Here is a 15,224-nt window from a genome sequence, read left to right as displayed (position 1 = left end):
CCAATATATGGTGCTGTTTCTCCTATAGCCAGGATTCATGGGTTCAGGAATCAAGAGGTGGAAATGAGAGTGGCACCATTCACTATTACCGCTAGTGACCTACTCATAAAATTTTTGTTTCCTGTCCCCACAACCCTATGCTCTGCAGGTCAAGAGGTCTTAGTTCCAAAGGAAGGAAAGCTCCCACCTGGAGACACATCACTGATTCCATTGAACTAGAAGTAAAGAATGCTACCTGGCCATTTTGGGCTCCATATGCCTCTGGATCAACAGGCAAAGAAGGGAGTTACCATATTGGCTTGTGTTACTGGTCCTGATTACCAAAAAGAAATCGGATTGATATTACATAATGAAGATAAAGAAGAGAATGCTTGGAATGCATGAGATACCTTAGGGTGTCTCTTAGTACTACTATGCCCTGTGATTAAAGTCAATGGAAAACCATAGCAATCCAATTCTGACATGACTACTAATGGCCCAGAACCTTCAGGAATGAAGGTTTGGGTCACCACACCAGGCAAAGAACTAAAACCAACTGAGATGCCTGCTGAGGGCAAAGGGAATACGGAATGAGTGGTGAAAAAAGGTAGTTCTAAATACCAGTTACAATCATGTGATCAGTTGTAGAAATGTAGACTGTAATTGTTATGAATATTTATGTCTTATGTATGTGCATCAAATATTTTTGTTTTCTTCACTTATATAAAATATAAGGTGCAAACAGGGCTAGTCCATTTTTGTTTGTATGTATGTTAGTAGTATCATGTTAAGCACATGTATGACTTTATAATTGTCTTTATTCAGAGATTACATATGGTTTAAAAAGATGTGTACATTTCCGAGGCCAACTCTTCATACAAAGATTGGACTGGACTGTGGGACATAAAATGATACTCGTGAAGAGTGTGCTTCTTAGCTCAAGTAGATACATGAGACTAAATGGGCATCTTCTGTCCAGAGGCAGAGAGGGTTAGGAGCTGGTTGAATGGACACAGGAAATCAGGGGTGGAAAGGAGGAGTGTGATGTTACAGTATAGGGAGAGCAATTAGTATCACATAACAATGTATGTATAAATTTTTGTATGAGAGACTAACTTGAATTGTAAACTTTCACTTAAACTACAACAGTAAAAAAAAATGTGTACAGGTGTTCAAGTTGATAAGGGGTGGACTGTGATCATTAAGATTGTGTGTCATCTTGGCTGAGCCAATATTCTCATTGGTTTGGCAGTTGTGATATAATTTGACAGTCGTAATGATGTGATCATCTCCATGATGAGATCCCATGATGGGATCTGCTGTGAGTAGCCAATCAGTTGAAGGGGAGTTTCCTTGGGGTTGTGGCCTTCATTCAATATAGCTGGACTTTCTGTCAAGGCTCGTGGGCTTTTACTTGCTCTGGATCCTGCAGCTGGTACTTCTTTGTCTGATCTCCAGTTCTTGGGACTTAAGTTTGCAACTTACCTGCTGTCTTGCTTGCCAATCTCAGGATTCATCAGTCTTTGCAGGCTGTGAGCCAGAGCCCAGCTGTCCAATTGCTGTTCTTGGGTTAACTAGCCCCTGCAGCTATATGAATTAGGGGAAGCCTCCAGCCTGACCCACAGACCTGGGAAGTTCCAATCTCTACAACAAGTGAGCCATTTCCTTGATATAAATCTCTTCATATATATATATATATATACTGGTTTTGCTTCTCTAGAGAACCCAACCTAAGATAACACTGAAAATATGACCATGGAAAGCTGTCTCCTCAAAGTAGAGTTGACTTTAATGTTGTGGGTGGGGTAAAGCTTTCAGGACCTTCGTTTGCTGATGTGGCATAACTCAAAATGAAAACAAATATCTGCAAACATTCGTTAATGATTGGAATATGGAATATATGAAATAAGAATCTAGGAAAATTTGAAGTTGTCAAAAATAAAATGTAATGCATAAAGATGGATATCTGAGGCATTATTAAGCTGAAATGGACTGGTATTGGCCATTTGGAATTGGACAATCATGTACTCTACTATGCCAGGAATGAAAAGTAGAAGAGGAATGATGTATTTATCACCAAAAAGAACATTTCAAGACCTATCCTGAAGTACAGTGCTGTCAGTGATAGGATAATATCCATATGTCAACACAGAACACCAGTTAATACAACTATTATTTACATTTATGAACTAACCACTAGTGTCAAAGAAGAAGAAATTGAAGATTTTTACCAATCTAAGCAGTAGAAATTGATCAAACATGCAGTCAAGATGCACAGATGATTATTGCTGACTGGAATGTGAAAGGTGGAAACAAAGAAGAAGGATTAGTAGTTGGAATATATGGCCTTTGTAACAGAAACGAAATTGGAAATCGCATGATAGAATTTTGCAAGACCAACGATTTATTCATTGCAAATACATTTTTCAACAACATAAACGGTGCATTACATGTAGACCTCACAGGATGGAATACTCAGGAATCAAATCGACTACATCTGTGAAAAGAGATGCTGGAGAAGCTCAATATCATCAGTCAGAACAAGGCCAGGGGCTGATAGAAGAAAGGATCACCCACTACTCATATACAAGTTCAGGTTAAAGCTGAAGAAAACTTACAAAGCCCACAAGAGCCAAAGTACGACCTTGAGTATATACCACCTGATTTTAGATACAATCTCAAGAACAGATTTGACATGTTGAACCCCAGTGACCAAACACCAGATGAGCTGTGGGATGAAATCAAGAACATCATACATGAAGAAAACAAAAGGCCAGTAAAAAGACAGGAAAGAGAATACAAAAATGAATGTCAGGAGACTCTGAAACTTGCTCTTGAATGTAGAGTAGCTAAAGCAAATGGAAGAAATGATGAAATAAAAGAGCTGAACAGAAGATTTCAAAGGGTGGCTCAAGAAGACAAAGGAAAGTATTATAATGAAATGTTCAAAGACCTGAAGTTAGAAAACCAAAAAGGAAGAACATTCTCATCATTACTCAAGCTGAAAGAACTGAAGAAAAAATTCAATCTTGAAGGGTTTTATAGGCAAAGTATTGTAGGATGTAGGAAGCATCAAAAGAAGATGGAAAGAACACACGTAGTCACCGTATCAAAAAGAATTGCTTGACTTTCAACCATTTTAGGAGGTAATATATGCTCAAGAACTGATGGTCTTGAAGGAAGAAGTACAAGCTGCACTGAAGGCATTGATGAAAAACAAGGTTCCAGGAACTGACAGAATAGCAACTGAGATGTTTCAACAAATGAATGCAGCACTGGAGGTGCTCACTCATCTATGCCAAGAAATTTGGAAGACAGCTCCCTGGCCAATGGATTGGAAGAGATCCATATTTTTACCCATTACAAAGAAAGGAGGTCCAATATCATTAATATCACATACAAGTAAAATTTTGCTGAAGATAATTCAAAAATGGTTGCAGCAGTAAATGGACAGAGAGCTGCCAGAAATTCAGGTTGGATTCAGAAGAGGACATGGAATGAGGGATACTACTGCTGATGTCAGATGGCCTTTGGCTGAAAACAGAGACTACCAGAAAGATGTTTACCTGTGTTTTATTGACTATGCAAATGCATTTGATTGTGTGGATCATAGCAAATTATGGTAACATTTCAAAGAATGTGAATTCCAGAACACTAATTGTCCTCATGAGGAACCTGTATAAAGACAAAGAGGCAGTTATTCAAACAGAACAAGGGGATACTGCGTGGTTTAAGATCAGGAAAGATGTTCATCAGGGATGAACCATACTTATTCAATCTGTATGCTGAGCAAATAATCTGAGAAGCTTAGCTATATGAAGAAGAATGTGGTATCAATACTGGAGTACGACTCATTAACAAGCTGTGATATGCAGATGACACAACCTTGCCTGCTGAAAGCAAAGAGGACTTAAACACTTATTGATGAAGATCAAAGACTACTGCCTTCAGTACGGATTGCATCTCAACTTAAAGAAAACAAAAATCTTCATAACTGGACCAATAAGCAACATCATGATAAATGGAGAAAAGATTCAAGTTGCCAAGGATTTCATTTTTCTTGGTTCCACAATCAATGCCCATGGAAACAGCAGTCAAGAAATCAAACGACATATTGCATTAGGCGAATCTGCCGCAAAAGACCTCTTTTAAGTGCTAAAAAGCAAAGATGTTACTTTGAGGACTAAGGTGGGCCTGACCTAAGCCATAATATTTTAAATTGCCTCATATGCATGCAAAGCCTTGACAATGAATAATGAAGACTGAGGAAGGTTTCATGTCTTCGAATTATGGTGTTGGCAAAGAATATTGAATGTACAGGGACTGCCAGAAGAACAAATGAATCTGTCTTGGAAGAAGTACAGCCAGAATCCTCCTTAGAAGCAAAGATGGTGAGACTTCATCTCACTTACTTTGATCATATTATCAGGAGGGACCAGTTCCTGGAGAAAAACATCATGCTTGGTAAAGTAGATGGCCAGCGAAAAAAAGGAAGACCTTCAATGAGATGGATTGACACTGTGGCTGCAACAATAGGTTCAGGACCAGGCAGTGCTTCGTTCTGTTTTACACAAGGTCGCTGTGAGTAAGAACCAACTTGAGGACACCTAACAAGAACAACAACAACTTAAATATATACTTTTTCACATTATAATCCATGGGTTGAAATTATTGCTCTTGGTTATCAACATTGTTGAGAAAACTGCAAATGATCAAGAAAGAAATCACGCTATGATACAATATATCTTTTTGGTTGCAACCAACTATAGATTTGGTCTTTTTCATTAGGAAAACAAACTTATTTTGATCTGACTGGTATTCTACAATAATTAAGGCATGGGATAATAGTACAGGGATAGATACAACAGACCTAACACATGGATTCACCATGAGTTAGAATCCTCTTGATGACAGTGTTTTTTTTTTTTTTCTTTTTTAATTGACCAGAAAAGACAGCCCAGAAAAAGACCAAAACATAAATGGGCAGTTTATTTAAAGTAGAACTGGTACTACAGTGAATGAAGAGACTTGTTAATAAAAGGCACTGCAACGTAAAACAAATATGAATTCTTGCTTACATCAATGGCAAAAACTCCAGGTAGATACTTGACAAAAATTTAAAACGCAAACTATAAATCCTTTAGATTGAAGTAGGTAGGGGTTGCACAAACAAGACCTATTGAGGAAAAGCTATTTAAAAAATATTGACAAATTCAACTATATTACACCTTAGCACTTGTGTTTATCCAAAAATTACTGTAAAGTATACTTAAAACAAGCCACACACCTGAAGAAGAAATTTTCAGTGCAGATAAATAACAAAGTATAAATATTCCAATTAAATAAAAAGCCCTTATTAATTAATAAGAAAAATATAAATAGTTCAATAGAAATACCATAAGCAGATTTCATAAAAGAGGAAAATAAATGACCAATCATATATAAAAAGACTTAACATCATAATAAGGGAAATGTAAATTAATTGAATAATATTTTATGCCCCCTTAGTTTTTAATACCCACCCACTGCCATCAAGTCAATTCCGACTTATAGCGACCCCATAGGATTTCCAAGGCTGTAAATCTCTATGGAAGCAGATTGCCACATCTTTTTCCGGAGGAGCAGCTGTTGGTTTTGAACCGCTAACCTTTCAGTTAGGTTTTAGTAGTAAGTTAAATGTGTTGGTGATGATGTTGAACAGCAGAAACTTCTAAAGGGAGTGTAGATTGGTTCTATCACTTAAGAAAACTTCTTTGTAACTACCAAAAGGAGAATAGCACTCCACTATACACAATAACTCCACCTAAGCATGAAACTCCTGTTTTCAAAGAACTTGGTGAGGCTTTATGAATCACTCATTATTTATTTCTCTCTAGTATGTTCCAGCAGCTTAAGACTAAAGCACCTGGCACATCAATGTAAAGAGAATATTCTATAGATGAGATTCCTCAAAGCTCCCATCATGTCCTTGTTCCTCAGGCTGTAGATAAAGGGGTTTGCCATAGGGGTGACCACAGTGTACATTACTGAGGCTATTGCACTCTTCCTAGAGAAGTGACTAGCTTCAGAACTAAGGTACACCCCAAAACCTGTCCCATAGAATAATGAAACAACTATTAAGTGTGACCCACATATGGAGAAAGCCTTATACGTTCCACCAGCTGATGGAATTTTCAGGACAGAGGAGACAATTCGAGTATAAGAGAAAATTATCCCAGAGAGAGGAACAACACCCAAAAGACTGGTCACTACATAGACCAAGATGTTATTGATGAGGATATCAGAACAGGCAAGCTTGAGAACATGAGCTAATTCACAAAAGAAGTGTGGAATTTCCAGATTCTAGCAGAAGGACAGCCGCAGTGCCATCAAAGTGTGGAGCAGGGCATCCAGAACACTAATGAGGAAGGACAGCAAAACCAGTAGCCCACAGAGCTTGGGATCAATGATGGCTGTGTACCTCAGTGGGTGGCAGATGGCCACAAATCGATCATACGCCATCATTACCAGAATTCCATTTTCCAGTCCAGCAAAAGTCAGGACAAAGCAGATCTGGGTAAGGCAGCCTGTGTAACTGATGGATTTTCTCTGTGTCTGGGGTTCGCCAGCATCTTGGGGACTCTGGTGGTACTGAAACAGATGTCTACAAAGGACAGGTTGGAGAGGAAGAAGTACATGGGCATGTGGAGGTGAGAGTCAAAGATGATGGCCGGGATGATGAGCAGATTCCCAGCTATAGTGATCAAGTATATGGATAGGAACAGCCCAAAGAGGAGGGGCTGCAGTTCTGGATCCTCAGAGAGTCCTAAGAGGAGAAATTCTGCAGTATCTGATAGGTTTCCTGGTGTCATGTGGTTGACAGGTCTGATAGAAAAGATGAAGGTGACAAGAAAACCAAGTGTTAATCTCCTTAATCTTGTCTATATTTTGAAACCAAATTAGTTATATTTTTTCTTCTTCTCTTTCTACCCTCTCCTCTACTTACCTTTTATTCCCCTCACAACTGCTCCTCATTCCCAAGTTTTTATTGACCACATATTCTTTGTCAAGGAGTTCCTTAGTGGTGCAAATGGTTAAGCACTCAACTATTAATCAAAAGGTTGGCAGTTCAAACCCACCCAGAGGCTCCTCAGCAAGAAAGGGCTGATAGTCTAATTCTGAAAAACAAATCAGCCATTTAAAACCCTATGGAACATAGTTACACTTTGCTACACACAGGGTTGCCATGAGTCAAAATTGACTCAATGGCAACTGGTTTGGTTTTGGTTTGATATTCTTTGTCAAGTAGGGCTACTTGCTGAGAATAAAATAGGAACAAGACATTTTCCTCTCCTTTAGAATTATACGAGGCCTTCCAGCAAATAATCAATCCAGAATAAAATTAATAAGGCTCTATTCTAGAACATAGGTTGGCAAGATTGAGCTTGTGGTTCAAATTCTGCCTGTTTTTGTAAATAGTTTTATTGAAACACAGCCATTTGTTTACCCACATTCCATGGCATTTTTTGTGCTACAGCAGTAGAGTTTAGTAGTTGTGACAGAGGTGTAAAATATTTATTATCTGGATCTTTACAGAAAAAGTTTACTTGATTAGATTCAGACACAATTTTTGGCAAACACTCTTATGTACTTTGATTAGGAAGCACATACTGACTGCTTGTCCTATTTTTTAAATGATAATCATTACCTGGATCCATTCATTTACGGGGGTTACAAAATGCTGGTATTCTAATTTATTTTTTTCATTTATTGGCTGAAATACTCCCATAAAGAAGAATTTTCCCTAACCAAATATATGGTTACCTTGAGGTAGAATTATTATAGGAAAAGCAGACTATATCTTGATTCCTGTATCCATCACTTTAAAATAATAAATTAGCTCCCAGCATTATACCAAGATTAAACACTGTATCACTATGAACTCTTGGATTTTAAACACCTTTGATATATTTCAAATCATTTCAGTTATTATTCATATTAATTCTCAAATTTCCCTATCTTTGGCCAGTCGGTACCTCTTCAACTTGCCTCCTGAGTCATTCTGAAATGAACCTCATGTTTTCTGAACTGTGGTATGAAAGATGTTCTAGGCTCATCTTATACATTTCCTGTCCCAGATCTTGAACCAGTCATTTCTCCAGGTAGCCATGGTTCTTTTTAGTGGTAAATGATACTTAGAGACCATAGTCGGGCCACTATAGGGTTTTCAATGCTATTGAGTTGGTCATTGTTTTTAGCTCTTTCTAGTGGGCAGAGCCATAAAATAGTTGTTTTTTATTTTAAATATTAACACATTTAACCCTTTTATAAAGCCTAACAATTAGGTTTCACATTCTTCTATTTATACTCGAGGAAACTGGGCACAGGTATATTTAGTACCTACACAAAGATCCAACTAGTCAGTGGCATAGCTGAGATTTGACTCCAGGAAGTCTTACTCCAGAACAGGTATGCTTAAACATTATGTGGTAATGCCTCTAAAAAGTCCAAAATTCATCTTCTTATGAAATTATTCAGGTTCCCTTTGAACAACTCTAATGACTTGCTAGTGAATAAAATCCCAAGTGCATTCCCTGGTCTTCAGTCTTCCATGTTCTGGCACACATAGCTAGTGTGTTTCAGTTGACAACACCAAAAAGGGGAAATCTTCAGGACCTGATCAAGATTAGAGAATGTTGTCTGATAAAACAGAAGTTTGTATGAAACTGTTATGGGCCAGACAAGCTACTTGCATGTGTGACTGATTTTAAGAGATGCTTGGTAACTAGGGGCTCTGCTCCACAGAGTCACCTAGGAACACAAGCTGATAGGGACTCTGCTGCCTTGAAGTTGCATATATGGAACATGTGACCTTTTTAGTCCTGAGTGTAGTGGTTATAAAATGTGTCCACAAGTTCTTTGATATTTCTTCTTAAGGAAAGATAGGAAGATGCTAGGCAAATATGTTGCTGTAACTTTCTCATTATTTGAAGGCTAACATGTCCTTCTCTGAAGCTAGGATGAGGCCATTTTTTCCATAATAGAAAGGTGAAGGAAAATGATCTACATAGGTGTTATAGATTGGATTGGGTCCCCAGAAAAGATATGTTTAAGTCCTAACCTCCAATGTGACACTCACTTTGCTTGGAAATGTAGTCTTTGAAGATGTTATCAGTCATCAATTAACATGAAGTCATAATGGAATAGGATGGATCACACTCCAATATGAGTGGTGTACTTATAAAAGATAAGAGACATGGAGAGATACAGAGGAAAGACAGCCATGTGAAGATGAAGGAAGAGATTGAAGTGATGCATTTGTAAGGCAAGGAATGCCAAGAATCATAAGCAACCACCAGAAGGTAGGAGAGAGACATGGAATAGATTCTCCTTCAGTGCCCTCAGAAGGAACAAACACAGCTGACAGCCTGATTTCAGGCTTGTAGCCTCCAGAATTGTGAGAAAACAATTTATGTTTTAATAATCCACTCAATTTATGGTACTTTGTTATGGCAGCCCCAAGAAACCAATCCAATAGAGTCTTAAGTACATAAAACAAAGTAGCAATAAATTTTAAGTTTAATCTTCAGGGTGCTAGACAGAAAGTATGTCTTAACCCTGATATTCAGACCACTTAACAGGTAAGTCCCCAAAGTGGCTGGTGGAGGGATAGAAGGAAGTTGAAGTAAATACACCTGGGTAATTATGCTTACAGAGTAATATTGGGGCTTACAATAATAATTGTAAACTATTTACCATAGAACATGCTCATAATAAAACCTAAGCACTTGTTACCTTGTGTTAACTATGTTTGAGAGAGAAGATGAGACACTCGGTTTTTTTAGTTACTTACATCTTCCTCACTGTTACAACTTCTATAATAAAAACACATGATCTTTTTTGTTTAACCATATTTGACCACATGAATGAAGGTTAAAAAAAAAAGGAAAAATTTTAAAAAATATTCAAATGTTAATAGGAGTCACTACAATTAATTTCCATAAATAGTCTAGCTACATCCATTTGCCCTTTTCTTTACTTCTTTCATATGTATCCCATCAATGTCTCTCTCCGCAACATTTTTCCTTTTTTATCACAGCTTGTGAAAATAATTAATCCTTCTATACCCACTAGAGTCCCTGGGTGGTGCAGTTAACACGCTTGACTGCTAACCAAAAGATTGGAGGTTTGAGTCCACCTAGAGATGCCTAAAACAAAAGCCTGGAAATCTGCTTCTGAAAAATCAGTCATAGAAAACCCTGTGGAGTGCATTTCTACTCTGCCACGCATGGGGTCACCATGAGTCACAGTCAACTCAATGGCAACTGATATCTGTTATGGTATATACCCACTAGTATAGGTTCCTGCCCTTAATTTTATTTATCTTAGCCTATCAGTTTCATTTGTATAATTAATAGATAATATTAGAAAAGAAAATGTTGGAGTAAATCATAGAATATCAGACAAAGCCTCTTATTGTTGCTAGTTCTGCTGTCTCAGTCCCTGGTTCAAGCAAGCATTGAACCTTGGTACCGATTCCTAGAGGAGTCCCCAGTGGACCATCTCAGAACTAGCTCCAGGCCTCTCCTATCCCCTCTAGCTTATCCAGTTCCTTGATAAATTGATCCTGGTGTCCCCAAAAGAGAAAATAGAGAATTGGTGTGTGCTGGCAATGTCAAAGCATCTGTTCACTGTTCTTATAAATTAATTATTAGGAATTTCTTTGAAAGTGTCTCGATTTGTGACAAACATATCTTGAATCACAACATGTGTACAGTTAAAGATACAATGATTTGACATAATCCAGCCCTTTGCTCCCGAATAGGGAGTTGAATTCTTCTGCAGAAAGACAAGTGATCATAAAATATGTCAACCATTTAAGGATAAGGTCGAGACTCAGACATTCTCTGGTTCAATTATGGATTCTTTGATTGCTAGCTCTGTGACATAGAAAGTCCCTGATCCTCGATGAGCAGTCTCAAAGTTTTTCAGTTGTATAATGGAAACAGCTATAAAAATAGGAGTCCCTGGGTAGTACAAATGGTTAACATGCTCAGCTGCTGACTGAAATGTTGAAGTTCAAGCCTACCGAGAAGTACCTCACAAGAAATGCCTGGTGATGTACCTCTGAAAAATCAGCCATTGAAAACCCTGTGGAGCACAGTTCTACTCTGATACACTTGAGGTTGCCGTGAGTCGGAGTCAGTTCAATAGCAACTGCTACTATAAAAATATACAAGGATGTTGCAGGGATAAGAAATAAAGGAAAAGCACCAAACGTAGTGCCCAGCCCTGCCCTGCCCTGCCATGAATTTTATGACCTATTGTTGTTTTTAGCTGTGGAAAAGTTCTGGTGCCCAGGAGAGAAGTGCAAGATGGAACAGAATGAAAAAGGATGAAGGAGGAAAGGAGGGAAGTTACCCCTAGAATAATGTCCTAGGACTGGGCAAAGGAGAGATGTGCTCCAACTCCCACTGGGAGCCTTCCTAGTGTAATGAAGCATAGGGAGGAAAGATCCTAAACACTCATCAGTGTGGGGATAGATACACAAAATATATCATAATCAGGTGATGGAATAGTATGAAAATATTATTTTAATATTACTTCATCATATTTTAACTAACTATAGAAAGTTTCCAAAATCAAAATATTTAAATTATTTCTGGATGTATAAAATTAAGCAGGGAAAAATATTAAGAGAGAAAAGTAATTTGGCAAATGACAGCTATAGCATGGTGAAATATATGGAAATATAAATACACCCCCAAATAATTAACTATCATTTATTTTTATATGTCAAGTATCCTGAAAATTATAAAGGATGGCAATGAAGGACTTGAACCCACCAGCCAGTGTGAACAAATTCAAGCATTGTGTTATACTTTCTTCTGTTTCTTGTTTGTTTAGTTGTTTATTTTTAAATAAATGAAACAATGCAGAACTCCTTGGAGACTTTGTGTATTCCTGCACAATCTCAATGCTGACTTTCCCTCCCCAAGTAGGTCTGACTCCTTAATTCTAACATCCATTGTCACTTTTGGATTTGATACAGTTTTTTTTTTTTTTTTAATAGTAGAGAAGTATTTTGTAAACACATTCAAATGAAATAGCATGTTAAATTAACCATGGTGAATACCCACCAAATTCCAGAGAGTAGTGGCCTATGGGAAGAAAAGGAAGAAAGAAGAATAAATAGTACTCCATGTGTATGTGTAATATTTTATTATTTTTAAAAGGTGGCTGATGTTAATATGGCAAAGTGTCAGCATTAATTCTGGAAGTTATTGCATGGCTGTTTATTTTATGTTCACTGTGCTGCTCTGTTTAAAATATTCCATAGTGTTTTTTGTTTTGTTTAAAGAAAAACAAACAAAAATACTGGAAAAGTAGACCACCGGGTCTACATGGGTCTCAACCTCCTTTTCTAGGGTACTCAGAGTGCAGAGACAGGGACGAGACTAGAGTTCTCTAAATGTGAAGTTTGCAACCAGGAATGGGAAAGCTGAAAAGCCAAATTCACCCCACCCCAGCACCACTCACAGCCAAAAGAATGAGGAGAGAATGATAGAATATTTATCAAAAATTTTTTAAAGTGCTAATTCAAGTTTGGGTGGGGAAAAAGTCCTTGGAATTTAGAGGACATAGTAGGAGATGGAACTAATGAAAGCTGATTGCAAATTGGATGCAAGGGGGAAAGTAAATGTACCAAAAAGAGGATCATAAGTTAACTTGAGATCTTCTTTATAGTCTAATCCCAATGGACTTTCTCTTACCTCTTGAATGTCCTCCAGATAGGCTGGTAAAAAGAAAGACCTGTTCAATTTCCCACAGAGTTAGCAAATGCTAATCAGGGCACTTCAGAAGACCTTGGAGCTATCAGTAAGGAATTCTCCAGTCCTCCTCTGGACACTGAAGGAAGAAGATAGAAAACCGGTCCTCAGGAAGGGGAGACAGACTGAGAGAGACCCAGAGCTCCTGGGTGAGAGGGATCATCTCTGGGAGGAGTGATATTCCCGACCTGAGTAGAGGTGTTGAGTGGGATGGTCACAGGAAGTCAATTTGCAGTTTCTGTGGTCCTCAGGGCTCAATTTCCAAAGTTCCTCATTATATTTTTTACTGTCATTGCTTCCTCAAGGCAGCTCCAATCCTTAAGCAGCATAGCTCACAGAAGGAGACAACTCCTAGATGGCTAACTCCCTGATCCTGAGAGGCCAGGTATATGCCATCCTCTTTCCACCATTTCTCTCCTCTCCAGGGAAGCTCACTCTTGGACCCTTGGATCTGACTTCCAGGGAGCTGGTGGACTTATCCTTAGACCAGATTCCAGCTCTCTCTGAGCCAGAGATGATTATTGAAGGGCTATAGAACCACAGTGGCTTGGGTCCTAAGAGGTACAAAGACTCAGGCCTGCAGATGATGTGTTATGGGATCATCTCAACAAAGCTGCACTTAGAAATCTTTCTCGTTTATTAATTAAAGTCCCTTCATGAATGAACTTATTATAGGAAAGAGAAAGCAAAGAAACCAGCCAGCTTAATAGCTAGTGGGGCAGGCTTTTAGGAATCTCCTGAAAAATACAGACATCAAAACCAATGATCTTAAGGCCTATCCTCTGCTCACTGTATGGTAAAGTCATTCCTGAAAAAATTATCATTCAAGCAGAGGAAGGAATGGAATTCTCTGGAGGCCATTTAATTGTACTTTTATAGACTACAGCATTTTAAACATTAATACTCTGTAATAAAAAAAGAAAACTGGAAGAGATTTGGATTAACCAGTAGTAGGAAGTGGAAGAGAGGACATATTATGGAGATTGATGATGTGACTTAGATAATCACAGAGGCATGTACATTTGTTCAAGAAAGTGATTTTTAAACTGTAGCCCTAACACACTAGGGTGCTGAGGGAATGCTTTAGGTCTGCAAGGATTTTATAAAAGTTTGATTTAGAAAGTGTCATATATATGACTGTTTTTAAAAAGGTATAATAAAAACTTGAATATTCATAAAATTAAAAGCAAAGATCAATGATCTGATCAAGGAGGTGACAAAAAGGCACTAACCATAAAGGAAACAGTTGATATATAGAAGACATTAACATTGTGAACCTCTGAGGGGTATGCAGAAACTATGTGTACTATCTTTGCAACTTTTCTTTAAATCTAAATTAGTTCAAAATAAAAAGTTAAAGTTTTTAAAAACTAAAACAACAAAACATGGTACCAATACACATTCATCAAAATGAGAAAAACAGACATAAAATATTGGCAAGGTGGTGGAGATGTAAATTGATGTAGCCGCTTTGGAAAATTGTTACTAGTAACAAATAAATCTGACCTATGTATTCCCTATGAGCCAGAAAATCCACTCCTATATATACATCCAACAAAAACATTCAATTCATGGCAACCCCATGCACAACGAAACAAAACTGTGCTCTACCTGCTCATGCATCATCTCCAAGATGGTTGTGACCATTGACAGATTTTCAGAAGTAGACCACCAAGACTTTCTTCCTAGTCTGTCTTAGTCTGGAAGCTCCACTGAAACCTGTTCAGCATCATAGTCACACACTATATCCATAATATTTCTCTTCAGTTTGCATTCACTTGTATGTCTTAAAGAATGAGTGTTCACGAAAGTTATTCCACAATGATGTTATTAAAAGGGATTCTCTCCAGCACGAGTTCTCTCATGATGCCTAAGAATACATACGCATTTACTGAAAGCTTTCTTAAACACATTGCATTTATAGGATTTTTCTTTGGTATGTAGTCTCTTATGCACAATCAGATGACACCTTATGCTAAAGGATTTTCCACAGATTACATTCATAGGGTGTCTCTCCAGTATGAGTTATCATATATAATTTAAGAGATACATGCCTAATAAATGTTTTTCCACACTGACTACATTTAAAAGGTTTCTTCTCCTTCGTGTGATTTTTTTCCTGTTTCCTATAAGAGATCACTGAAGACATTCTCACATTTCTTACATGTATATTGTTTCACTCTCATGTGAATTTTCTTGTGCAAAATGAGAAAGCATTTCAGTCTGAAGGTTTTTCCACGTTAATTACATGAAGAGTTTTTCTCCAGTGTGAATCCTCGTATGTTCTTTAAGACATGAGCAATCCCTGAATGCTTCCCTACAGTTAATGCATTCAAAGGATTTCTCTACAGTATGAACTTTCTTGTGAATAATAAGATTAGAGCTCATCCTGAAAGTTTTCCCACATTCACCACATTTTTAAGGTTTCTCTCCAGT

At 37.7% G+C, this 15,224-nt stretch overlaps 1 protein-coding gene across 1 annotated transcript; it reads right to left on the bottom strand.

Annotated features, from left to right (window-relative positions):
* Positions 1-5,892: 5,892 nt before the first annotated feature.
* On the bottom strand, positions 5,893-6,831 carry LOC101353748 (olfactory receptor 7G3-like). Its single transcript, XM_012556091.2, is given in 2 exon segments — positions 5,893-6,578; positions 6,581-6,831. Coding segments are annotated over 2 exon segments (936 nt in total). The 5' UTR covers position 6,831.
* Between the last annotated feature and the right edge of the window lie 8,393 nt (positions 6,832-15,224).

This window comes from Trichechus manatus, unplaced genomic scaffold (assembly GCF_000243295.1).
Source record: "Trichechus manatus latirostris isolate Lorelei unplaced genomic scaffold, TriManLat1.0 scaffold00057, whole genome shotgun sequence".
NCBI lineage: Eukaryota > Metazoa > Chordata > Mammalia > Sirenia > Trichechidae > Trichechus > Trichechus manatus.
This window is presented reverse-complemented; position numbering and strand designations above follow the sequence as displayed.